General features: G+C 41.0%; 1 protein-coding gene and 1 long non-coding RNA gene across 13 annotated transcripts in view; both read right to left on the minus strand.

Moving 5' to 3' along the window:
* Window positions 1–26,137, minus strand: part of SLC19A3 (solute carrier family 19 member 3) — a 66,386-nt gene that overhangs the window by 39,495 nt on the left and 754 nt on the right. For 2 of the 12 annotated variants that reach the window (XM_047721593.1, XM_047721592.1), the window contains exon 2: window positions 13,537–13,688. In XM_047721593.1, coding sequence (XP_047577549.1) covers window positions 13,537–13,688 — 152 coding nt within the window. Of the gene's footprint in view, window positions 1–171; window positions 569–5,273; window positions 6,196–6,947; window positions 7,090–8,746; window positions 8,940–10,759; window positions 11,586–13,536; window positions 13,689–19,887; window positions 20,471–23,412; window positions 24,066–25,116; window positions 25,199–25,476; window positions 25,507–25,699; window positions 25,849–26,137 lie in introns of those variants that run through there. The other 10 variants (XM_047721597.1, XM_047721599.1, XM_047721598.1 and 7 more) reach the window with 10 other exon arrangements.
* LOC125095324 (uncharacterized) lies at window positions 1,019–4,814 on the minus strand. Its single transcript, XR_007125849.1, has 3 exons — window positions 4,803–4,814; window positions 3,564–3,572; window positions 1,019–2,880 (listed from the first exon to the last, which is right to left on the minus strand). It is a non-coding gene; the product is annotated as an uncharacterized LOC125095324 (long non-coding RNA).

Below are 26,137 nucleotides of genomic sequence, written 5' to 3' on the forward strand. Positions count from 1 at the left end.
TCTGCACTATGGTTAGGCAGTACCATGAGATATTTGAATTGCAACTGTCCTAGGAAAATGCCACTTGTGTGGTCTCTCAATCAAAACTCAGGCAGCTCAAGAAAATATGTATGCCTGGACAGCTCACATTTAGAAAGGTAATTATTGCTAGTAATATCGGCCAAGACTTACCAAGCCTTGATTGTGTGCTGGGAGCTCTTGGGTACTTGATATACACGTCTTTGCTCATTCAGTCCTCACAAAAATCCCATGAAGTAAGACTGCTCTTGTCCCCATTTTATAGATGAGAACACTGGAGTGCAAAAACCGTGAAGTAAACTCCCCCCCCCCCCACCGAGTCATGCAGCTCGCAGGAATATTTTCAGTGGGGCAGGTTGATGGCATGGACTAAAATCCCCCGGAAGCTCCATCAAATACCACATCAGACCTTCCCATACCTTCTTTCATTGTCAGGGAGACAGGAGGTTGGCAAATTCGACAAGCTATCTTTTCTCAGTTCTGCTTATTTTTATTCCTTTCCGGACGAGTTCTGCTCTCTGCCTCTCGCACTGCCAGTGCTGGAGATCGCCCGGCTCCCAGTCCTCTGGGCCACTTCCCTCCCTGCCAAACTGTCAGGACATAGTCCAGACATCTAGGGATACACCCCCTGAAGCCAACTTCCCCTGTAAAGTCCAACAGAGACTTAATGTTTGGATCCAGATCTTTTTGAGAATATGGGTGGCTGGGGGAAAAAAATGCCAGCCAACATCTTCCCCAGGCTACCAAGATCGAAGGAACTTAATTCAGAATTTCTTTAGAATTTTGTGCTCAGTGGCTCAAAGTCCTAGAACCACAGACTCAGAGAAGACCCCCAGGGCAGCCTCCCTCCCACTCAGTGTAGACGCAACCAGAACCCTTCCATCGCCACCACCGCCCCCCCACCCCCAGCCCCCTGGCCTCCCACAGGTGATGTTTTTCTGCCTCTGCAAGAGTAAAGGAACATCCAGTCAATGATCAGGTCAGAATATTGTGGTTTCGTCTTGCTTTTTTACTTTTCAACTGAATTTGAGGTGTTTTGATACACAGGAGAGTATCTATGCATCAGGAAAGAATGAGACGGACGCTGTCTAGACTCTAAAGCACATTTTGCCAGTTACCTGATTCTAGCTTTTCGTTACCAGGGAGCTATTTTCCAGCTCTGGACATCTCAGATATCTAAAAGCAACATGACATAATTCTTAGGGACAGGCATGCAAGTGAATTCTGTCCAGTAGAGGGACCATCCTCTTTCCACGAGCCAAAAACTCTCAATGTTTCCAGTAAGCATATAAATGAGAAGGAACTCTCGATTCTTTTCTGATGTTGGAATAAGTAATAAAGAAGAAGCTATTTGTTGGGGGTGGCGATGGTGGGGGGAGAAACAGGTGAAGGAGGTAAAAAAAATTAGAAGAAATTAAATAAGTAAAAAATGCAGAAAAATTCGGAAAACAACCCGAAGCGATCCTGCCTGTGTTCTGCTATGGCAAGTGGGTGCACCTGTCCCCTTGGCCAAGGGAAATGGTATGCGTGCGCCGCAGCCACGCAAACTCAGAGCTGCCGGGCCGCCGGCCACCGCTCCCAGACACCTGTCATTTTCCCATGACGTTGGTAAGCACTTCCCTCGGACCTTTCAACACCCGCTACCGTGCGTGCCCCTTCCTGAAAGACCCGGTGACCCTGCTTATTTGTCAAATGTGCCCCACGTGCCCCTTCACGTGACACCTTCCTTAAACTGGATCTAAATATTTCACCGAAATCAAGGGCCTAGTATAGACAAAGGGCAAGTGTAGACAAGCTAGAACCATAACCTTTTTCTTCTCAGAAATGTTTACTCTCTTGTCATTTTGAGCCCCTTACTTCTGTTATTTGTTTATGAAGTCTGTCATTTCCACGAGTCCTTCTACATACAAAACAAAGCATTTAACGTATTTCTCCATAAGGTGTTACAACCAGTCAAGAAACCCCACACCTTACAAAGCAAATCTATGTTTTAATATTAAAAAACCTTTCTCTTTAATGAGATACCAAATGAAAAAAAACCTCTTTTCAAAATACTCTTGTCTTCTGCGTTTGTTCCTTTTGATTATACATGTACATTTAGGTTACTCACGCATGTTCCAAAAAAAAAAAAAAAAAAAAAAGAAAAAAATCAGAATGGTTACATGTAAAAAATAAAAATCTCCAGCTCCTTATTCTTAGATGCTAATTTATATCCCAAGAGGCTAAACACTTTTTAAGAGTTAGCATTTCAATTTTAGTTATGGGTAATTTACGTGGTACAAGCATCAAAAGCCATGGAAAGATGCCTCTTTCTCCCCTCCCCCTTCCTCATTACTAATACCAGGTAACTGTTAGCAGTTTTATTTGTCTTCCAGAAAAGTTGTATGAGTGAATATAAGCTGATACAGGTATTTTTCACCTTACTTTTGCACAAATAGTGAACTACCATACTCATTATTTTGGCACTTGACTTTTCCCACTTAATAATTTATTTTAGATACTTTTATCACTATGTAAGTCTCTTCCTCAATTTTTTATTCAGTTAATATTATTACAAGTGAGTATATTGATGCACCATAATACATTTTCCCTGTCTCAATATAATGACATTTAAATAGCTTCTAATCCTTTGTTCTCAGAAACACTACTGTAGTGAAAAACACCTGTGCGAGTCATTTCCCAGGCAGGCAGTGTTCATTAGTAGTGTTTATTTCTACCAGAGAAATCTATAGGTAGAATTCGTAATTGGGAGAGTGCAGAGTTTTCCTTCACAGCAATGAAGCAAATTTATACCCCCACCACCCATCTTTGAGACTGCCTGTTGACTCATCCCCAGAGAACCAAGTGTATTGTTACACTTTTCTAGTCTGCCCTGGTGAAAAATGGTAGCTCATTAATAAATGTTTCCTTCATGAGTTACTTTAAATATCATCTACATGTCTGGGCCATTTGTATTTTGCCTTCTCTGAATTCCCTGTTCACATGCTTTGCCCATTTTTCTATCAGGTAACTGATCTTTTTCTTATCGGTTGGTATTCATTCTTTCTAAATTAAGGAAAGCAGCTTTGAAGCGTTGTAATATATACTCCAGATTATCATCTGTCCTTTGGGTTTGTTTGCAGTGACTTTTCTTCCATACGTTAAGTTTAGTTTTATGCTGTCAATTCACTTTATTACATGACTTCAAGGTTTTATACTACTTTAGAAAGATTTGAGGTTATAAAATAATGTTTATATTTTTTCCCTAGTATTTTTGTGGTTTCTTTTTTATTTTTAAGTTTCATTCTTTTCTTCTTTCTTAAAAAGAAAGATTTTTTAAATTTACTTGACAGAGAGAGAGAGACAGCGAGAGAGAGAATATAAGCAGGGGAAGTGGGAGAGGGAGAAGCAGGCTTCCCACTGAGTAGAGAGCCCCATGTGGAACTCGATCCCAGGATTCTGGAGTCATGACTGGAGCTGAAGGCAGATGCTTATGACTGAGCCACCCATGTACCCTTCTTTTTTTTAAATCTGTGCTTTAACACATATACATATTACATATGGACGGAGTTATTCTTTCATTCTTGGGTCCAACTTTGTTTTCCTTGAGGAAAATTGTTCCAATTTATTAAATATTCCATCTTTTTCTTCCTTTTGTATGAGAGGCTATCTTAATCATAGTCTGACCCATTAGGAACTAAGAATTGATTCAAAACTTTTTACTCTTTTCCGGTGGACTGTCTCTTCATGTTGCTATGTTACTGCAGATGAGAGTTTAAATAGAATTTTATTCTCTGCAAATAATTTAATTTCATTTTCCCACTTGACAAAGTATTTTTTTGGTTCTTTTTTGTTAATGTTCCAAATACAATTTAGAATCACTAGTTCTGGAAAAAAAAAAAAACGTTGTATTTTTTTTACCTCCGGGATAGGATTTAACTTATAAATTCATTTAGAAAGCATGATCATAGGGGAAGAGAGGGAAAAGTAAAACGACAAAACCAGAGAGAGACACAAACCATAACAGACTCTTAATTATTGGAAACAAACTGAGGGTTGCTGGAGGGGAGGGGGTGAGGGAATGGGACAACTGGGTGATGGGCAAGTAATGAGCTCTGGATATTATATAAAACTGATGAATCACACACCTGAACCTCTGAAACAAATAACACATTATATATTAAAAAAAAAAAAAGGACGGGGCGCCTGGGTGGCTCAGTGGGTTGGGCCGCTGCCTTCGGCTCAGGTCATGATCCCAGGTCCTGGGTTCAAGCCCCGCATTGGGCTTTCTGCTCAGCAGGGAGCCTGCTTCCTCCTCTCTCTCTGCCTGCCTCTCTGCCTACTTGTGATTTCTCTCTGTCAAATAAATAAATAAAATCTTTAAAAAAAAAAAAAAGGAAAGCATGATATCTTTATATATTTTTTCGTCCTAACCAAGAACAACATACCCTTTTCCATGTATTTAGGTATTACCTTGTAATCTACAGAAGTGTTTGTAGGCATATTCATATATGCTTCACACATGTATTAAATAGATTGCATGTAATTATTTTGTATTATTTTTGTCCTACCATAAATTGGGTCTTCTACTCCCATGAATCTTCTAAATGGTTGTTGTATCATGAAGGCAGTTGACTTCATATACTTTCTATATGCTGCGATCTCAGCTTTTAGCTGAGTTTCCTGGGTATATACTTGCTTTCAGAATAGTGAGAGTTTTACTTTCTCTTTTACAGTTCTTCTCTCTCTCTCTCTCTCTCTCTCTTTTTTTTTTTTTTTGCTTGTGTAATTGTTTTGGCTTGTACTTCTAGTACAATAATTTAAATGAGAATAATAGTGATCATCCTTTCCTTGGTTTTGATAGAAGTAGGAATGTCATTAGTTTTCTCTACTAACTAAGTGTTGGCTTCGGGGCTGAATTTTATTTTCAGTCCATAATCGAATTTTAGAATTTGGAGGAAAGTGTATTTGAAACATAAATCTTGAATCAGCATTCTTTATTTCCATGGCAGACTGTTCCATGTGGTCCTCTTTTGAAGTTTCAAAGGCCACAAGCACAGGCGATTCTCAGCACAATTCATCAAAAATTTAGAAAGGCTCTTTAATATTTTTGCACACCTTATTTTATGTAGCACAATCTCTGCCATTTAAAAAGTAGGTGTTCCCCCTCATCAGTGTTTTCTTACTTACAAATACTTTTAGAAACTCTGGAAATTTCTACTTAAGTTTTTCTATTTTAGAGATCACACCGACATGGCATTGAAACACCCATCTAGGGTTATAGTAGGGAGAAAACTCACTGCCACCCCTAGGGCCCCCAGCAATTGACTTGAATGTCATTCTCTGGGCACAGAGGAATGTCTGGGGCTATTCCTGAGGTAAAGTTTCAACAACAAAGCTCAGCAGAACACAAAGTAAAAAGTAATCATGACAGAATTAAATAGGTGATATAATCAAATAATAGCTTGTGATTAATACCATGTTGTCAGGATTGAAGAAAGGTCCTTAGAAATGGGACCAGACCTTGAAATTCTCGCAGAGAACTGCAAGTAATATAGAAATACACTTAATGAAAGAAGGAGGCAAATGGTTATGTGATTTAAAAAAAAAAAAATGTCCATCTCTTGCCTGTTTTGGTAAGATAAAATATCTAAAACAAGTAAAGGGGTCAGTCCAGTTAGTATTTCTGCTTACGAATGGGGAACATCAACTACAGGTTGAGTGAAGTTTTCTCGTGGTTTGTTTCCATGCCATTGATATGTTCTAGGGAGTAACCAAAACCAGAACTTCCCAATCCTTGCTACTCATTGGAGTACCCAATATCGGCTATTTGACTGAGGTCACGGGTCTTGTCAACTGCATCCAGCTGGGCCCGTAGTATCTAGTCTAAAACTAAGATTTTGTTGTGGTTTTGAAAAGGTTCATTGAAATCCAGGCTTTGGAAGTGTGTCAGTTTTTGGCGCTCAGTGACTTTGTGACCAAGAAGATCCTTGTTCAGTGGATGCAGTGGCTGCCGTAAGGTCAGAGCTTTGTTCCTGTAATGACATTCCTTGGTCCCTCTGGGTGGAGCTCATCTGGATTCTGACTTGCTGGAGAGCTCTGTGCTTGCTTTTGGCATTTGATTGAGTAGATGATATATGTGCTTCTCATTAGAAAAATGGCAGCAATAACTGCAAAATAACTCCCATAAACTAAAAACTAGAGAAAAACAAATGGAATTAATTAGACACACATAAAATATGACTGTGTATATCATTGATAATACACAGTCATGGCACTTATTTGCTTGGATTGTGGGATAACTAAGACCTAGGACTTTAACATGCGTCATTTACATTTTCACAAATTTTCTTCTATCTTAGAAGAATCAGCTATAAAAGTGTAAGAAATGCAGTAACTAAGAAGGTGGGCTCTGGAGCCAAGGTTACTTGGGTTCAAATCCCAGTTAACACCACCAAAGTGAAAAAAACACTAAATCCTACTGATCTATGTGTTTATGTCTGCAGGGTAGTGTAATGCTATGAGTACATTTTATATAATGAGGCTACTTCTTACATGCTTTTCCCTCCCTTTCCCAGATCCAAATGTAAAATGTGAAATTGGGCTAATTTCAAGTCCCGTGGTAGAGTAGGGAAAAGGAACTGAGCTCTGCAGCCATGTACCATTTCTAGTCAAATCTCCTAACCCTTGGAAGGGGATGATGGGAGGGAGAGCAGACATACAGGGGACACAATGACCGGAGTAGCACCTGATGAGGTGTTAGGAGCCACAGGCAAACACTAACCGACTGTGCTTATTGCTGAAAACCTGTGTTATGATATGATAATTAAGGAATTGCTTATTTTAAAATTTGCCCAACTAAGCAATTCAAGAAATTAAATATTGGACTACCTAGGTATTCTGCATTCCCCCAACTACCTGACTAGGAAAACAGCAATACTGCAGCTTACCTGAATGCTGATTGGCAGGTTGAGTCCTTTCTGATCTACAACAATCACTGTCATAATGGTCTGAATTACCAGTGCCATGAAGGTGTTCATTCCAAACACCAGGGCGTAGCGTTCCACACTCAGATTAACTGCGATCTGAAATCTGTCATTGAATGTTGAATTACATTTCTTTTTAAATAAAATACACAAGGGACTCTTATCTTTAAAAGGCAGAAACTGAAGATAAAAGCGATGTCTTGTAACCAATACTCTGTCTAAATCTCCTCCAGTTTAGACAAACAGGTAGAGCAAAGAAAGGGAATTAATTTTAAAAATACAGTTGAAGCTGAATTAAAATACCCATTGAGGAAATACAGCACAATTACTCTAATCCAATTTAATGCTTCCAGAAGTGAAAACTAAATATTCTAAGTTCTCATAACCTGAGAATATTCGATGCTATCTGGTTTTAGATACTGTTTCACAGTGAATTTTTATGAAAATGCCAGCAATATCCCATCTGTGGAATCAGTTGGAGAGTTATTCTTTTTACTGTCAATTGTATCAACAGTTTCAAATTTGGGTAGGTGAGGTATCTATTCTTTGGAAGATGCAGATCTTGGCTGGCTGTGCAACTGAGTGAATCTGTAATTAGTTTGTTTTTAATAATTATATAGATTTTGACATCTTACAACTCACGAATGACTGGCTAGTGTATGTTATTTAGAGCTCTTCTGTGGAACAGAGGCAAAAGACTTTTGGTTCTGAAGATTCTTAAAATGAAAAGAAGCAATATAATCCTACCTTAACAATGTCCTCTCGCATGAAAAGAGAAACTTAAGAGACATGAGTTTGATTCATTAAACTGACATATTTCCATTAAAAAAGTAAACTTGCCAATAAGCTTATTCTCTTTCTTTTGTTCCATGATCTTTTCGAAGTCTGCTTATATTCCTGTTTCGTCATTTCCTTATCAAACATTTTTGACACATTAAATCCCAAAACTTTTTTTAAAAATTTATTTGCCAGAGAGAGAGAGAGAGAGTACATACAAGCAGGCAGAGAGGCAGGCAGAGGCAGCGAGAGAAGGAGGCTCCCCGCCGAACAAGGAGCCTGATGCGGGACTCGATCCCAGGACCCTGGGATCATGACCTGAGCCGAAGGCAGAGGCTTTAACCCACTGAGCCATCCAGGCGCCCCTAAATCCCAAAACTTAACAAAGTTTCTGGCTCTACTTCTTTCAAATGATTTGAAATTCAAATATTTCTTATCTCTTTTGGTTAATACCAAAGCCCATTTCCTATAGTCAGCTGCCTCTGAACTTCCATATGGAACAAAACATTTTTCATTGTTAAAAGTATGATTTCTGGGATATACAGTTTTTTATAATCATTGCATCTACTTTTTTCAATATCCAACTTTTTATAACTTGCTGAGCCTATTTTGCTTCACACAAAAGTACATACCTGGAATGACACAAACAACTAAACAAAATTAACAATAAACTTAATCATTCAAAATCAGATTGCACCACACCTTGTTAGGCCAAAGAGTCTGAAATAAAAATCACAATCATTGCTTTCGGTTATGAACCCACAGAACTCTTTTTTTCCCTGATGACTAATCTTAGTAACATTCATAGGGCAAATAGTTAAGTGAAAACATGGCTTAACTATGTCCCATTTAATACATAATCAACATTTAAAATACTACAATTGATTAAAATCCTTCCAAAGTTCTGCGAGGAACTGTAGAAATGCTAGTGAAGAGAGAATATGGTGTGGTTTCAGGAGTGGAGAGAAATGGTTGGTAATACTTACACTGCTATGGTTATAAGCAGCATATAGCTGGACTTGAATATCAGATAGCCAGCATAGCATGCCCAGATGTCAGTCGTGTAATGCATGAGAAACAGAGAGCCTGCACTAATGATGGAGAAGATGGCTAGGGCCAGCTCCCCCAGAAGATCCCAGTTGACTTTCACATAGCCCACTGCAAAGGCAGCCACAGCCCCTGAAAAAGAAACATTAAGGGAACTCCAACACATTGACTTTGTGCATGGGATAGGTCAACATGCTCTCTTTACAAAGCCACATCCTGGGCAAATCTACAAGGTGAATACGTGGTTTTCACAGAAACAGTGTGATCCACCTAAACGTGGATTTATCCTTTTCTCAACCGCGTTTTCTTTTAGCTTCTCTCTTTACCTCCTCTTCTTTCAGTCCGGTAATTGCCACAATTTTAATTGGCATCTGCTGCATGCCCTGCAGAGCACCCGGGAGAGGGGCCAGAAAGGTTCACAGCAGTGTGGGGAGGAAAGATACACAAACCCAGTCACTTGCTACAACATGCAAGGGGCTGGGACAGACGAGAGTGAAAGGGCTGCTCTGATAGTATACCTAGCCTGTCCATACTTGCCTTTCTGGTTCATTGTCAATGGGTTAAGGATGTGTTGCACTGGGTAGAAAAGTCGAGTCTTCACCTAAACCTTCTGATCTCCATCTCAGTGTCTTTGAGATCTGGTCTCATTTACTTGAGATTTTCAGTGAACTCTGTATTGACTTACGGAGTTTAAGAGATTGAATAATTGGCACTCATGACAGTTAGTATTTATAGTTCTTTTTATCAAAATGAAAGGTAAAACGTTTTATCAAAACGAAAGGTATTTATGTTTCAAATCACTGATATTTGATTAACTTTTCCATGTGTGAGCCAGGAAAGAATCAGTGCTACAAAGGAAATAAAATTCTTTCCCCTCTCCCCCAGAATTTGGAACATAGGAGAAAGAATTTCAGTGAACCAATTCCAGCACAGTCTTGGTGTGCAGGAGTTAAGGTGAAGCCCCCCAAAAGAGAGACAATAAGAGAACAGACACCACATGAGTTTCTGAAATTTTTGGTAAATGAGGGTGTGGAAAGCTCCTACTTCCTAGAAAATATCTTTAAAGTCTCAGTTGAATTAAAGTTTCCACTTACCAGGATATAAATATTTATTGTAGAGTAAACTTCAAAGGCAGATTTCCTTCTGCTTTGGAATCTTGACTCTCACATTTATTCCACTTCTCACTTAAATCTCTTTAGAAAGCTACTTTGGGAAATTTTTGGTGTGGAACCTAGAATTGCTAAAGGTGGGCACTAGCTAAATCAAGTCCTTTATTAACAAAACTCTTCCCATTGTAATTTGGAAGGCTTGATAGTACAATCTATTTTACCAAAATAATAAAATCTCCTTGCTTATATACAAGGTGAGCATTTTCCTTTGGATATAAAAATAACCTGGAAGAAGAAGGGGCATTATTAACCCCTTTCCTGATGGTGAATTGGAATCTTAAGAATTTGGCCAGAATTTGGGGCGCCTGGGTGGCTCAGTGGGTTAAGAATTTGGCCAGAATGGGGTGCCTGGGTGGCTCAGTGGGTTAAGCCGCTGCCTTCGGCTCAGGTCATGATCTCAGGGTCCTGGGATCGAGTCCCGCATCGGGCTCTCTGCTCAGCAAGAAGCCTGCTTCCCTCTCTCTCTCTCTGCCTGCCTCTCTGTCTACTTGTGATCTCTCTCTGTCAAATAAATAAATAAAATCTTAAAAAAAAAAAAGAATTTGGCCAGAATTTAATCATTTGGTGCTTAATCCTGAGCTCTTGAGTTATTTGGCTATAACTCTACCACATTGAATAGAAGTGTCATGGTCCTCTTTTTCTTTTTTCCAGTGACTTCTATTTAAAAAAGAATATTAATATGCCCTCCAAACAGAACCAGTTTACCACCATGGAGTTTAGCAACTGAAGAGATAAACTTAATGGGGGTAGCCATTAAAGGAAGATAAATCAATGTCTGCTTACCTCCAAAGGTTGCAATAGCTTCTACTGCCCCATTATAGATGAAAGAACTCTGGGATGGTGCCTTGTAATCCCACAGGATTTGAACATAGTTCAAAACCTGGTTAAAACCTGCTGTGGAGAAGGCCCACCATAGGGACCAATAAAATAGTCTCTTGGAGGAGTAGCACTCCTTCAGATCTTGGAACCACTGCACAAAAACATTCAACGCTACATTTCGTGGCATCGGGCTGCTCAAAGGACCACCATCCAGGTTCCCTGAACTGGTGGGTATTTCTGAAGTGGGATTCTCTTCACCGCCTGGTGTGTTAATTTTGTAAGGTGCATCTGACACCTCATTTTTGTTCGGTTGCTTCCATATTTCTTTGCTGGATTTTGCATGGAAAAACATGCTCTTCTTGGGCATTGGCAGGAAAAGGGACAAAACGAAGGCCACAGAGACGGAAGCCAAGGATATGACGTTGAGGTAAAAGTAAGAGAGTCTGGCCAGGGACACCAGGAGCTGGGCTAGTACCGAGGCCGCTGTGTAGGCCACCAGTGTGATGCTTCTGCAGTAGCCGCTCACTTTCTGGTAGTGCTCGGGGCTGACCACGCTGTAAATGTAGGCATAGTACGCCACCTCGGTGGCGGTGACCATCCCATAGAAGAACTCCACCACCTGCATGGCCTTCACTCCCTGGCCAAACAAGAGCAGCAACCACGTGATGATGAAGCTGACTCCTTGCAGGATGATGACTGGCTTGTAGCGGACGTAATCGGTCAGGACGAACACGGGGAGCAGCAGCACCAGGTAAGAGTATGTCCAGATTGGGAAGATCTCATTTGTGATCTGTGAGGTTGAAAAGTGGAGCACGTGACCATGAGGCACTGGGAGGGGAAAGGAATACCTTTTCCGTAGTACATTACTAAGGTATAGGTGGCTTGCCCAATAGCAAATTCCATATCCAGTTGGATGGGATGTTCTTCATATTATGGAAAAGCACAAGAAAAAACTGATTTTCCAGGAAGAGAGAGTTCCTCCCCCTTCTCCAAAACAAAACCAATTTATAAATGTATGCACCTCCCAACATAAGAATATATTTGCTTAACATGCGATCTGAACTCTCTTAAAGTTAAATAGTATATACATTTGAGTTAAATTATTTAAAAAATGCTCAACAGACACTTTGGAGTTTTTCAGGCTCTTCGAAAATACCATTCCCTCTTGTTCAAAGATTTTTAACATTAGACAAAGTGGCTACAAAATTAAAAGAAGTGACAATCTTTTTGTTTATTTGATCCATCACCGTGTCATAAATGTCTACGAACATAAATGTCTAATGAACACTTGTGAAGACAGCAAAGAGTGAATAACCTTGCAGAATTACAAAGTGGGAACAAGTAATGCATTAGATTTTCCTCCTGGCCAAATTTGCTGGGTTCCCAAAGCCTTTTCCCTCCCAGTTCTACTGGTTAATCTCTGCTTACTCAATTCTGGCCTCAACTTGATGTGGGTATTTTGCAGCTATCCTCAGAAATGCTGCGGACCTCAGTGATCAGTCCTAGAAAGGAAGGACGGAAGGGGCTGATCTTTGGGGCAAGATATGGGTGTAGGGGCAGCTCCACCACACTAGCTTTTGTTTTGTGCCTCTGTTATCCATAGCAACCTCTGTGGACCCCAAGGTCAACGGTGAGGGAAAGTTCAGTGATTGGAAAGGCTAGTGGGACTGAGTGGCACCTTGGAACCTGGGTACATTAACTGGTCCATAGTGGTTGCAGAAGCAGACCCCACTGGGTTCACTGTTTGATTTGGGACCTGTATTTGTTAGTCCTTTGTTTTGTCTTCATCATGATAGGCTTCTACCTGGAGAAAATTGGAAACACAGCTGTGGCAAACTGATTTTACACCACCGCACAACAAGTTTGCTTTTCTCATCACCAAATTAACGAGTATTGAGGAGCCTTCCAGGTGAAGCCACACTCTGCAGGACTTCCGTGGCTCTGGCTGGAGATGGGAATAAAACCAACGCAGGGTAATTCTCCAGTTGGGTGAGTGAGTTTTCTTGTTGCACTTATTATAAAAAAAGGACATGAATCTTTGAAGTAAGAGAATTTGGCCTTCTGGGGAGGATAAAACTATGATAAAGCTGTGAATGTCTCACCGGCTGGTTGATAGTTTCTCACAACTGAGTAACTATCCTCAAGAACTGATATGATTCTTTATCAGATCCTGCTTATACCTCTGCAGCCCAAAAGTTTGTGAGGACTGGAGGCCTGGCAGAGATTTTACTCTAGGATTAGTATAACAGAATCAACTGAGCCTTCCCCGAAAGTTACCATGGGTTAAGACTAATGGTAGAACTCCATAAAAGTTAAAATATTTATTAGATATATAATGTGCTACTGTTCCCATTTTTGTAAGTGTGAGGAGGGAAAGTAGTTTGAATCATTGTATTAAATGGCAAATATCATGAAAATGGGATCACTGAGGTCAATGGGTTAATGTCTCAAGTAGAATGAAGCCCTAACCCCACATCCTGTTCAAATCCTCTAAAATTAAACCATGTTAAGATATGTCTGTATGTGGGTACCTGGGTGGCTCAGTGGGTTAAAGCCTCTGCCTTCGGCTCAGGTCATGATCCCAGGGTCCTGGGATCGAGCCCCGCATTGGGCTCTCTGCTCAGTGGGGAGCCTGCTTCCCCCTCTCTCTTTCTGCCTGCTGCTCTGCCTACTTGTGATCTGTCAAATAAATAAATAAAATCTTAAAAAAAAAAGATATGTCTGTATGTATATTCACTTACCTCTGAGGTGGTCAGGTTTTTATCTGGTCCAGATAAATACGGTATAAGGAAGGGTTCTGAGGGTCTCATCATGGAGAAAAATCCAAATAAGCACAGGATCACCGTGGGATAAATCCAGGAATGACTTGGTGAAGTTCTGAAACAATCCATGGCTGATCAAATGGAAACAAAGTCAAAATTAGCTGATGTTTAATTACTTTTGGCATCCTGGATATAATGCAAAACCAAACTCTAAATGTTTTGTGAAAGGATAAAGTTTCATCTGTCTGCAGTTGAAATGGAAAGGTGAGTGATGAATGTGTTCTCAAATATTCCTTAGGGCTCCAGTCAAACCATCCTCTGTCAATGGGCCTCTTACTCATTATTGCTGGGACAGTTACACCTCCTTAGTGTTCTTCATCATGAACATGGTAAGGAGTACTTACTAATAAATGATAAACATGGGTTAATTAATACTTGAAAGTAAGTAAAACATTGGCTGGTGAGTTATTGGTGTCCACGTGGTAGGTCAAGTACCTCTAGGAGGTCAAATCCAATTTACCGCAGATTTAGTGGCTCAAGTTACTACTAATCTGCTCACTCTATTTTGTACTATGACCCTGAAATCTTCCACACACTGAATGGCATGTGTTTATTTATACATTTATCTCCCCATTAGACTGTCCCTTGCATTGTATGGTGCTTAACACATAACATATGTGTTTTTGTTAGACACTTTTGTTAGGTGTCTTCAACCAGATAATCTGTAATTCTTCAGTTAAAACAATTAAGCCAGATAAATATCTGACTGGCCATTTTTCCCCATCTCTCCCCATTCCAGACTGATGCTAAGTCTACTTTGGGAAGGCAAGGCATCACTTTGTAAACTACTCTTCTTTTCATTACCGCTTGGCCCATTTCTTCTCTCTGTCTGCAGTTTCACACCACTCAGTAGGGCAGGGAGCTAATTAATAGTTCATGCTTTTTTTTTCCTAAGCCACAAATAAAATTGCTTGAAATTCAAACTTCAGACAGAAAATCCAAAGGAGAATCTGAAACATGAAAATTCCCTCTCACTCCTTCATATTTGGGATCCAGCTTTTTTTCACAAAGCCTCCACATTTTTGGTGGCCTTGGATGGGGAAACAAACTTGCTGTAGGATGCTTTTCTGCATATTATCTAATTAAGTCCTAATAATAATTGTAAAATAGATAGCATTCTCCCAAATTCCCAGGTGAGCGTATAAGAGGTCCAAGGTATCCTACAACTGGCTTCAAACCACATGGTCAAGATTTGAATCCAGATCTCTAGGAATTCTCTCTGGGTCCTCTCCTGTGCTCCACTCTGCCTCATTCTGGTGGCCCTTCTTCCTGGGCTGCTGGCAGCAACCTAATGACAACCTTTCCTTGCCGTGAGGAATCTTTAGGATGACTGTGTTCATGAAAACACTTTCTTTCCTCACTGCAAGGAAAGGATCTCTCATTGAGCTTCCAGGACCAACAGTAGCTTGAAAGTGGACCCAAGAGAGAGAAAGTGATACTCCAGAAGAGCAAGTCCCTGGATGCAATTCCAGGTATCCAAGAAGAGGAATTTGTTAGGGGCTAGGGAGGTGTGGAGGACCTACTGGACCACCCTATCTTTTCACAAGTTGACCCCAGACAGTGGCATAGTCCTCTCAAGTTAAATGAGGGGAACGCTGCCTCTGTTTATGTCAACAAGACCCTTACTAGAAACAGTGCAGAGACAATGGAAATCAGAATTTGGATGAGATTATAACTGTGAGTAATGCTGACAATGTGAAAATTTTGCTAGAAGCATACTGGGTTTGACTGTCCTCAGCCTTCAATGTCTGGGATTTATCTCTTCCTGGGTTGTTGCTAGAAACACTGGCAAACTACTGGGGCCTTCTTTCTTTGTGAGTCAGTTCTTGTAGAAAAGTCTGGCATGGGAAGGCAACTACTGAGGCTTGGCTATCTTTCAAAACTTAATGGGGTCTTAATGGGGTAACATCCACTGACTCTACATTTAGAACATTCTTTCCATCTATGCTGACTGTGGATTGACGCTACCTTCAAAGTCATCATCTTCTCCATACCTCTCAGAGAACTAGGTCTGCTCCTATGGTTCCCTGGGGTGTTAGGAGTCCCTTGGATTATCTATCCTTTCATCTCTTTACTATCCTAATACTCCTACCCAATGGCATTTGGCTGGAAAGGTCACACAGAATAAGACCGTCTATGTCCCATGAGAGTGTAAGCAGAAGAGCAGGACTTTTTGTTTGGTTGGTTCATGGCTCTATGCTTAGTGCTTATAACAGTGTCCAATACATCGGATGTCTAGCAGAAGGAAAAGTATGAAGGTCAAACCTCACCACTGAGAACTAGTAGAGCTTTGTCTGCATTTCCAGAGTGTACTGCTAGCTGCATCAGGTGAAGGCCAAGGAGGTCCTTAATTCTACAAGTGTCTCAAGTTCAGTTGTGCATCTAAAATGGGGTAATGATGCTAACTACATGTGTGCGCTTTCAGTTGAGCACCAAGCACCTTGACTGCTATCTGGAGGCACCATGTTGGGCACAGAGTGACAAACACATGGCATCTCTCTCCCCTTTTCTCTCTTCATGTTGGAGGATCCATAGTGATTCTAGCTTAACAAGGCAAAAACAAGGGAAGATCTCTGACCGTAGTTGAAAACTGAGAAAGCTCTGGGGGGCTCACACCTGCATCCTAGGATGCTGGGCTTCCTTTCCTTGCTCCTTTGCCAGCCTCCTTCCCACAGAAAAAAACACAGGCTCCAAAGCTAGATTTTCTGCCAGAAGAAATAAGGTAAGGCATCTAACCAAACACGAGCAGGAATCCTTTAGCCCGGGGAGGACTGGGCAGAGCAGCAGGAGTGACCAGGCCAAGTCTTGCCTTCAGCTTGCAGGGCTCCAGCCTAGTCACTGCCTGCTGGGAGACTTCTCAGAGGCGAGTATCTGGCTCTTCTTTCCCCTTCCCCCAGCCCAGGGTCTCTTTGTCTAGCACTGGCCTCATTCCAGAATCCTTTCCTACTCTGGCCACTTAACAAAGACCTTGTGAACTTGACTCGCCCATCAGATTGCCTGGGAACTGGATAAATAGGGGCTCCTGGACTCCATCCCTAATGTGTGGCTCAGGAGGCCAGGGAATCTGCATTTATACAGAATGATTCTGACACAGGAGGCCCAAGGACCACTCGGCCCCTTCCCATGCCCCGGGGTAAACCGGCTGCATGCCACAGCTTTGGAGCTTAACAAGGTGGAGAGGGCAGTGGATGGAAATTGTCCAGGAAGTTTTTGCAAAACTACACATAGACATGTGACCCTGAAATTCTTTTCTGGCTTTCCAGGCCCTGAAGAGTCCAGGACATTTGGAAACATCCTCAGGTGACTCTGATGTTTTGGACATGCCTCTCACACTCTGTCTGCCCCAACCCATGAACCCTTTCATGTGCACAAATCACTCCCTATTTGTGACCCACTCCTTCCCAGGCAGCTGAAAGCCTTTTCCAGTAGGGGCCCTGGAGTGTCTGTGTCTCACTCTGAATAAATACCATACAGCACACGTGTATCTGAAATTCTCCAGCCCAGCAGCCCAGCATGACCTTTCACCCACCATCTGAAGGCAGTGATTCTTCTGTTACTTATGTAAGAGGCTGCAAGTCACACAAGTAAAATGACAGCAATCTATCAGCTATTGTCTGCTTGGCTCCTGCTTTACACCAAATATTGTATTCGTTGCTGTACATAATTATTGTCTCTAGTCCTTAGAACAATCCTAATTATATATATTATATATATTGATCTATAATTATGTGTTTTAGATAATAATTATATAAGATATTTATTATACAAATAATTATAATTATTAAATTTGGTTTTATTAAATAAATATAATTATATGATATAATATATAATATATTTATTTTTTTTAAGATTTTATTTTTTTGACAGAGAGACACAGTGAGAGGAAGAACAGAAGCAGGGGGAGTGGGAGGAGGAGAATCAGGCTTCGGGCCGAGTAGGAAGCCCAGTTTGGGGCTCGATCCCAGGACCCTGGGATCGTGACTTGAGCCGAAGGCAGACGCTTAATGAGTGAGCCACCCAGGCACTCCTATAATATATATTTATTATATTTAATATTATATGTAGTTGATCCTTAACAGGTTTAAATTGCATGGGTCCACTTACAGGCAGGGTTTTTTTTATAACAATACAGTACTGTAATTCTATCTCCTCTTCCTTATGGCTTTCTTCTCTAGCTTACTTTATTTTAAGAATACAGTAGAAAGGGGCACCTGGGTGTCTCAGTCAGTTAAGCATCTGCCTTCAGCTCAGGTCATGATCCCAGAGTCCTGGGATCAAGCCCCATGTCGGGTTCCCTGCTCAGCAGGGTGCCTGCTTCTCCCTCTGTCTGCTCCTCCCCCTGCTTGTGCTCTCTCTCTTTCTCTCTCTCTCTGGCAAATAAATAAAATCTTAAAAACAAAAGAATACAGTATATAATACATATAACATACAAAATATGTGTTAATCGACTTTTGTTATCAGGAAGGTATCTGGTCCACAGTAGGCTACTCATAGTTCAGTTTGGGGAGAGTCAGAAGTTGTTAAGTGGATTTTCAACCATGTAGGGGGTTGGCTCTCCTAATCCCTATGTTGTTCAAGGATCAATTGTCATTACATATTTTCAGTAAGTATCTGAAGTGTCCCCAGTTTCTCAGATACGGGAATGGAGCCTCCTCAAACCTCATGGCCACTCAGCTAAGAAAGGTTGGTTGAGTTCAGGGTCAGGTCTGTTGCGCCAAGTTCACATCTTCCTTCTACTTCTGTGGTTCGGTTCCCGCATCCTGGATATTTTCCTCTCGTTTCCTCACCAGCCATCCACACAGGCACTGTCAACGTGGCCTCTAGGTTTCCAACTGAACAATCTGCCCAAATCATTCCCTCTCTCCTGGAGAAACCTCTGGCTAATGGTCTCATAAAAGCTTGAAAGTATTGATCACCGTCTTTTATTTTTGTCTTACTGGGGAGACGCCGCTCTTTGGGGCCATCATGACTCAGACAATGATACTCAAATTACACAGTCTGTGATTTCTACACTTTGGAAAATTATTTCATTTTTTTCCTTGACAGGTTTGTGAGGTAGACAGAGAGGATGGTATTGGCCTCATTTTATAGATGAGGAAATCGAGGGCCAGAAGCAGGAATATGTGTGCAGGTTTTCACCTTTAACCAACATTAGAGCCTGGACTTGTGTTTGGTTTTCCCACTTCCAAGTTCAGTAATCTGTCCTCCCTGTTGAGATACCTGGTCATAGCCTGGAGCTTCCAATTCCCACTTATTTTAGAATAATGTTTTTCAGATCGTGGGTGGCAAAAAAATTTAGTGTGTTGCAAACAGGATTTTTTTTTTATGTCCTTTTTGCAGATAAAATATAATAGGTATCAAAGTACACCATAGAGTGAGGCTAATTTTTTCTGAGCTCTTTTTGGGGTTACCAGTATAGAAATATACAAGAATGATCACAATGTATATTACATCTTTCTGTGGGACACAGTCATGGGGTTAGAAGTTGCAGAGGAAAAGGGCGCCTGGGTGGCTCAGTTGGTTAAGTGTCCGACTCCTGATTTCCGTTTAGGTCACAAGCTCAGGGTCATGAGACTGAGTGCCGTGTCCAGCTCTGCACTGGGTGGGGAGCCTACCTAAGATTCTTTCTCTCCTTTTCCCTTTGTTCCTCCCCCATGCTCACCCAAGCTCTCTATCTCTCTTAGAAAAAAAGAAAAGGAAAAAAAAGAAGTTGCAGAGGAAAATATAGGACTAAATATTTATTCATGTCTCTCAGAAGCATCCCTGTTAAGGTCATCATAGAATACCTGTTCTCTTTTGGAGGGTCTCAGCCTTCACAGCAAAGCACCATCCTGGAAAAAACTGTCCTTTTGGTACTTTTCCATTTATCATTATTTTTGACCTTGTAATTTTATCCTCCTCCTAGAGAATACTCTAAACCTTCCCTCACTTCATTGATTCTTATTCAAGGACAGGAATCAGATTGATTTTCTCACTTACTGTGTTTTCCAAATAAGATAATCCTCTTAAAATTTGCTCCTGTAGTAATAATTCTCATATATGACTCATATGCTCCATTACCACTTTTCAAAAGCACAAGAACATCTTATGGGCAGTTGGTTAAAAGAAAATACAATAAAAGTATATTCTTTAAACAAAAGTCAGCTTATTGGACTATCCTGATTTGAAATCTATAGTGAAAATGCCAGAAATAACATGAAAGACTGAGAGAATCAGCTGCTCCTTCTAGAGGAGACATGGAGCAGCAGCTGTATCTCCCCCAGAGCTTACCTGGGGCAGCTGGGCAGTGTGGGAGAGCTCTTCAGAGGTCTAGCAACAGCAGATGGAGGAGGTAAACGCTGGGCATTAGCCTCTGTTGGCCTCGGGTGGGGTGCAGTCTCTTTGCTCTGCCTGCCCAGTGGACTAGAGAGCACCTACTTCCGACCCAGTTGCGCCATCTGCACACGTGCAACACATCACGTGGGCCCCAGTGGTAAATGGGCCACATGCACTGTTGGGGTTACCAGCCAGCACATGTGACCTTCTATGAGCTTGGGAGACCTCGAACACCTTTGCACTGGGAAGTGACTCATCTAAATTACCTTGGAAATGATCTGTTCCTCACTCTTTTTGCTGGTAAGAAAATAATGATGATTTTTTTCATTAAAATTCACCAAGGACCCTCCAGAAAGAGTCTGGTCTCTTCTCTCAGTCTCTACTTGGGGTCTATTTCTGGAAGGCCACCTACTTCTGCTGCCACTTCCCTTTCTTCAGGGTCCATAGGATGCTGTAGCCTTCTTCAGAATCACAGTTCCCTGATGAGTGTAGCGAGACCAACTTTGTTTTATGGTGCTCATAGACCTTTCCCCATCTCCTAAAAAAACATAAGGTTCACTTATGTTTCAGCTATGATCAAGTTGTGCTGGGTAGCTTCTCATTATTTTTATTCTCATCTTCCTTAGAATAGTTTCTTTTAATTCATCCTCTTATGTGTGTTTCCAATCTCTTGCTATCAGAGTTCAAGTATTTATCTGTGCTTTCATACCAATTATTACCATATTATTGACTTTTTCCCTTTTTTAAATTCTTTTAACCATGTCTTTAAATCTTTCCAACTGGCTTCAGGCCAATATCTTTTCTGTATGAATGTGCATAGCTTTAATAATAATAATCATAAGTATTATTTGACTTATAATAGTGTCCTCGAAATTCCCAATTTACTTATATTGACCACAAAAGAAGTTCACTGGTCGTTATAATCCTATGGTATGGAGAAAAGAAAACTTTTTGTTTATCGTTGCCAGGATCCCCATTTGGATTGAGTTGTAAGGTAAACCTAGAACTCACATTTCCTGGTTGCTGAAGTCTACAGCCAGTCACTTGGCTGTATTTCCTTAACTAACTTATAGACTCATTGTGTGAACTAAACCTTTTCCATATTTGTCCATTTAAAAATTTTCATGTGTTTTTTATCTATACCCTGGAGAACTGTACTGGGCCTGTGCCAATGTAGACCTTATCTAAGTGGCAGGCATGGAAAGTGTCCAATTTCCTAAACAATAGGCTATACATGTATACTACTGTGTATATATATGAAAACTTTGTGGCCACAAATATTTCTAGGAGTGTATTTCCATTTGCATACAATAGGCAACTATTAAAAAGGAAGAACTATAGAAATTGGCATACACTGGTGGGCCTCCTGTCTCCTTGAGGCCTGGGTGGACCTCCCAAGTTAGGGGGACTTTAGGGTGGATTCCTCAGCCCACTCTGAGAAAATGGAATTCTCCTCCCACTGCTAGAGACTTCAGAGCTGTGGCCTCCCTGATGCCGAGGAACAAGATGACCTATTAAAGCAAAGATGTTTCCCAAATGTGGTTTTTCCAAAGGTTTCCCACAACCTAGGGCCTGGTGTCATCAGAAAGGAACCATTTCCTCAAATCCTCTTCTATGTTTGTTTAGAAGATGCTGCCAAGATTAACTGAGGTGCTAATAGGTTTGGAGAAAACTATCTAGAATCCCCAGTCTCCACTCAATTCCTGTCCGATTCCCCCTACCAAACATTTCAGTCATTTCAGAAAGGGTGCCTGACATGGCAACCAGCCTCTGAGAATGGGCTGGCCTAATTTTCACACTATTCTCCAGAACCTTTACTGCAGTCAAAACATCAATTTCCAATAACACAGCCTCAGGTTGGCATTTTAAAATAACCATGAATCTCACCACCTCTAAATGCCAAAGGACTTGGGACATCAGGTCAAGAGAGATGACATCTGCAAACGGTTTCACTCCCCAAGCTCCAAAGCTGTTTTAAAAACAGAGTGAGGGCCAGTATTGGTCCCATTTTCCAAAGACTCACCGTTCAGGTTTTTCAACGCTCCTGGAGCCAAGCCCCTCACCAGACAGAAGCAAACCCGAAATCTGACTACTGAGAACTGAAATATATGCCTGTCACTGACAGCAGATTATAACAGTAATTATGCCTTTCAATCTACTTGCTATTAATGGAGAAGAGAATAGGACTTTGAGTGAAAACATCCAAATAAAGGGAGGGACTGTGTGCATAAGTCAAGCCAGCCAAAGTGGGAGATAAGCATGGGGAAGTGATCGCAGGGAGTTGCTAAATTACCATTACTCTGTTGCAAAATCAGGGATGGGAGGGTGGTTTCACCAATTTCCAGTATCTTAGCCTTCATCTTACTTAAAATGCATTTCACTGATCTCTACTTCACTCCATACGCCAAAACTAATTTGACGTCATCTATTCTAGGAACCACAGAGTAACCTCTAGGGAAAACAGATGATTATGACACAGGGATTGCAAAATGTGTCACCGAAATGGTAAGACTCGACTTAAAATAAATCGATAAATTGGATTTCATCAGAAAACCGTATCTGCTACTCAACAGATACCATTAGGAAAATGGAAAGAAAAACCACAGGTTTTCCATTTTATAACCACTAGAACACCTAAGCACAAAAAGACTAGCAAACCGAATGTTAACAAAGATTTAGAATTCATACACATTGCTTGTGGGAAAGTAAAATGATACCAACTCTTTGGGAAACCATTTGACACTCTATACAAGAAAATTCATATATTCACAATAGTGAAAAAACAGGAAGAAGCTGAAATGTCTATTAAAAGTGAATGGACAATATTATATATATAAGCAACAATACTGCTTTAATCAGCAACAAGAAGCATTGAACTACTGCACAACTTGCACAAATATTTAAAAAGCTATGCTCTATCAAAGAATCCAGACACAAAACTGAGATTCCATTAATGTATATAAAGTCCTAAAACCAGCAGAACTAATCTACAATGTAGAAACTGGATCAGTAGTAGGTAGCCCAGGGTGGGAGACAGGGGAGGAACTAACTGCAGTAGAGCACAAGGGAACTTTCTGGAGTGATGAAATATCCTATATCTTGATGAGATATGGATACATGGGTGTATATAACTGCAAACATTCAAACTTAAAATCCATACTTTATATTGTATGTAGATTATGCCTTAAGTAAAAAAAAAAAAATACATTCTACTCCTTCTCCCCATCCCCTACCCCTTAAAAACATTTCACTGTGGGACTCTCTGCAGCCTTGGACTTTTCTTATTGTAAGCACTGAGGTTTTTCAAATTCTACATGGGACAGTCTGAAAACAGAACAGCATCTTTCTAACTGGGTCTTCCCTAGAAAATTTGGAACAGAAACTGTGCCCACAAATCAGAGCTAGGACAGACCCACAAGCTTTGGAAGCCTGGTCACACAGAACATCCTTCGAAATAATACAAAGAGAAAGCAGAGTTACCTGTTTCTTTTGTGTCCTGAGCTTATCTCTTTCTAAAACCGAGTCCAGTTTCCTGCCTTCAGATCCAACTCCTCCTCCTTCCTGATGTTCCCTCCTCGGAGTCCCTGTCCCATTGCCCCTCCCTATCCTGGGAGTCTGGAGTCCTTCAGAACTGAGCTGTCAAGAGCAATGGCTTTATACACCAGAGCCCACCCCCTTCTGAGGGCTTGGACACAGGAACCCACCTCTTCCTCAGCCACCCTCTTTTTGGAATCTCATTAGAAGGAAAAAACCCAAACAAACAGACAAACAGATCTTTGTGAAACAACAGAGAGGTAAACATATCAAAAACACTTTTTCCTGAATGTTAGAACTAAAATAATCTAGTTTTTCTCGAATTTTCTATTAAGTGACTTAGAATCTCAGGAAACCAAGAAGTAGAACTATCACCTACCATCCATAAGGTTTTCTGTATCCCCCCTCCATCCAGCCTCCAGGAAAAAAAAAAATGACAAAAGCAAACACTAGGGAAGTTTGAGGAAATGAAGCTCTCCACACAACTTCAAAAAGCATGAATGAGGTATGAACTGCATACTCAACATGCAGGCCAGAAGAGTTCTGCTTCTGGTCAAGACCACTCCAAGAGCAGATGCAAGTGATCTTTTGAACACATGCTTCGGATTCCATTTTGTCATCTATGGCATCATTCTTTTTGGCTCGTCTGAAACATTTGCTGATGAACTCATCATCCCCTTCCAGGCTTCATCCTTCATCACCTCATCCTTTTCCAAAAATTATCTTTTTTTTTTTTTTAAAGATTATTTATTTAAGAGAGAGGGGTGGGAGGGGTAGAGGGAGAGAAAGAGAATCCTGAAGAAGATCATCCCCCTTAAAGTGTGATGCGGGGCTTGATCTCATGTCCCTGAGTTTATGACCTGAGCCGAAATCAAGAGCTGGATGCTTAACCATCTGAGCCACCAAGGCACCCCCCAAAATTATCTTTTCATACTTGTTACCATTCATCATGTCTCTAGCCTATCCAAATAACTTCCAATTTATTCCTTTATTCTAAATGATTTGCTAATAGTTGTTAATAACTGAATGGACTATTTAAAACTCTGACATCTTACTGCAGACCTTCCCGGCTTTAGGCTTTATCCCCTACTCTCTTTTCAGGTTTGGGTTTGTGGTGGCCACAGTTCAGTGGAAAAAACATGACTTTGGAGTCCAAAGCTCCAATTCCTCCTCACCTCACCCCTATTTGTGGCAAGTACTTAACCTCCTCAAGCCTGTTCTTAAAATGTGGATAACCAGGGGTGCCTGGGTGGCTCAGTGGGTTAAGCCGCTGCCTTCGGCTCAGGTCATGATCCCAGGTCCTGGGTTCAAGCCCCACATCGGGCTTTCTGCTCAGCAGGGAGCCTGCTTCCTCCTCTCTCTCTGCCTGCCTCTCTGCCTACTTGTGATTTCTCTCTGTCAAATAAATAAATAAAATCTTTAAAAAAAAAATGTGGATAACCAGATGCCTGGGTGGCTCAGTTGGTTAAGCATTTGCCTCTTTGGCTCATGATCCCAGGGTCCTGGGATGAGCCCCACATCAGACTCCTGGCTCAGTAGGGAGCCTGCTTCTCCCTTTCCCTTGGTCTACCACTCCACCGACTTGTGCACTCTCTATCTCTCTCTCTCTCAAATATTAAAAAAGAAACAAATGTGGACAACCACATCCACCTCATGAGGTTGTTCAGGAACTGCTCAGTCTCGTTCTAGGCACATAGAAGTTGCTCAATAAAGCTTCCTTCCCATCTGCTTCCTGTAAACACACGTAGCAAATTCAACCAGAATGAACACAGCTGGGCACTCATAGATCAGAGAGTGTAATTTCAGAAAACAGACACAGTAAGTAACTTCACCTAAATTCATTTAAATATTTATCCTTGAATTACCCAACTTTTAGAAACCATTGATAATCTCTGAACAATAATGACTGAGCAAACCTAGTATTTTTGTTCATTTCAGCTACTTCCAAGGCAGTGTGAAGAAAAACATATTCAGAAGTTAGTTATGTTTGGTTCTATTTAAAATATGTACCTTGGGGCACCTGGGTGGCTCAGTGGGTTAAAGCTTCTGCCTTCGGCTCAGGTTGTGATCCCAGGGTCCACGGATCAAGCCCTGCATCTGGCTCTCTGCTCAGCAAGGAGCCTGCTTCCCTTCCTCTCTCTCTGCCTGTCTCTGCCTACTTGTGATCTCTGTCAAATAAAAAAATAAATAAATAAAACCTTTAAAAAATAAAAAAAGTTAATAAAATATGTACCTTAATGAAAACACACCTTTGCTCTTAGGAGATACAAATGTGTTCCAGTCTTGATAGCAGCAGAGACAGTTCTGTATGAATATTTGTAGAGAACATTTTCTTTTTAAACTTTAAGTAATCCAAATCCTCACATCTATTGCGCATTTATAGCGCAATCCTGACTTGACAAATAATTAGGTATCCTTCCCAGAAATATTATTGTAAGATATGGTTGTGTTTTCCTTTAATCTCAGCTAACACAGTCTCTAAATAGAGTCCCATGTCCCTTCATTTCCAAGTCCCATTTTTCTCACTGGGGCCTTTTTCTCCGTTCTTGGGTTGGTATCTAGAATTCTGCGCTCAAGTTTCCTTTCAGTTAGAAGCTGTGCACGTGGGAATAACGATGGGGGATGCTGGCCATTTACCGGGGTCGTGGTCTCATTTAATTGGCTTGGCAGA

The sequence above is a fragment of the Lutra lutra genome, chromosome 3 (assembly GCF_902655055.1).
Source record: "Lutra lutra chromosome 3, mLutLut1.2, whole genome shotgun sequence".
In the NCBI taxonomy this organism is placed as follows: Eukaryota; Metazoa; Chordata; class Mammalia; order Carnivora; family Mustelidae; genus Lutra; species Lutra lutra.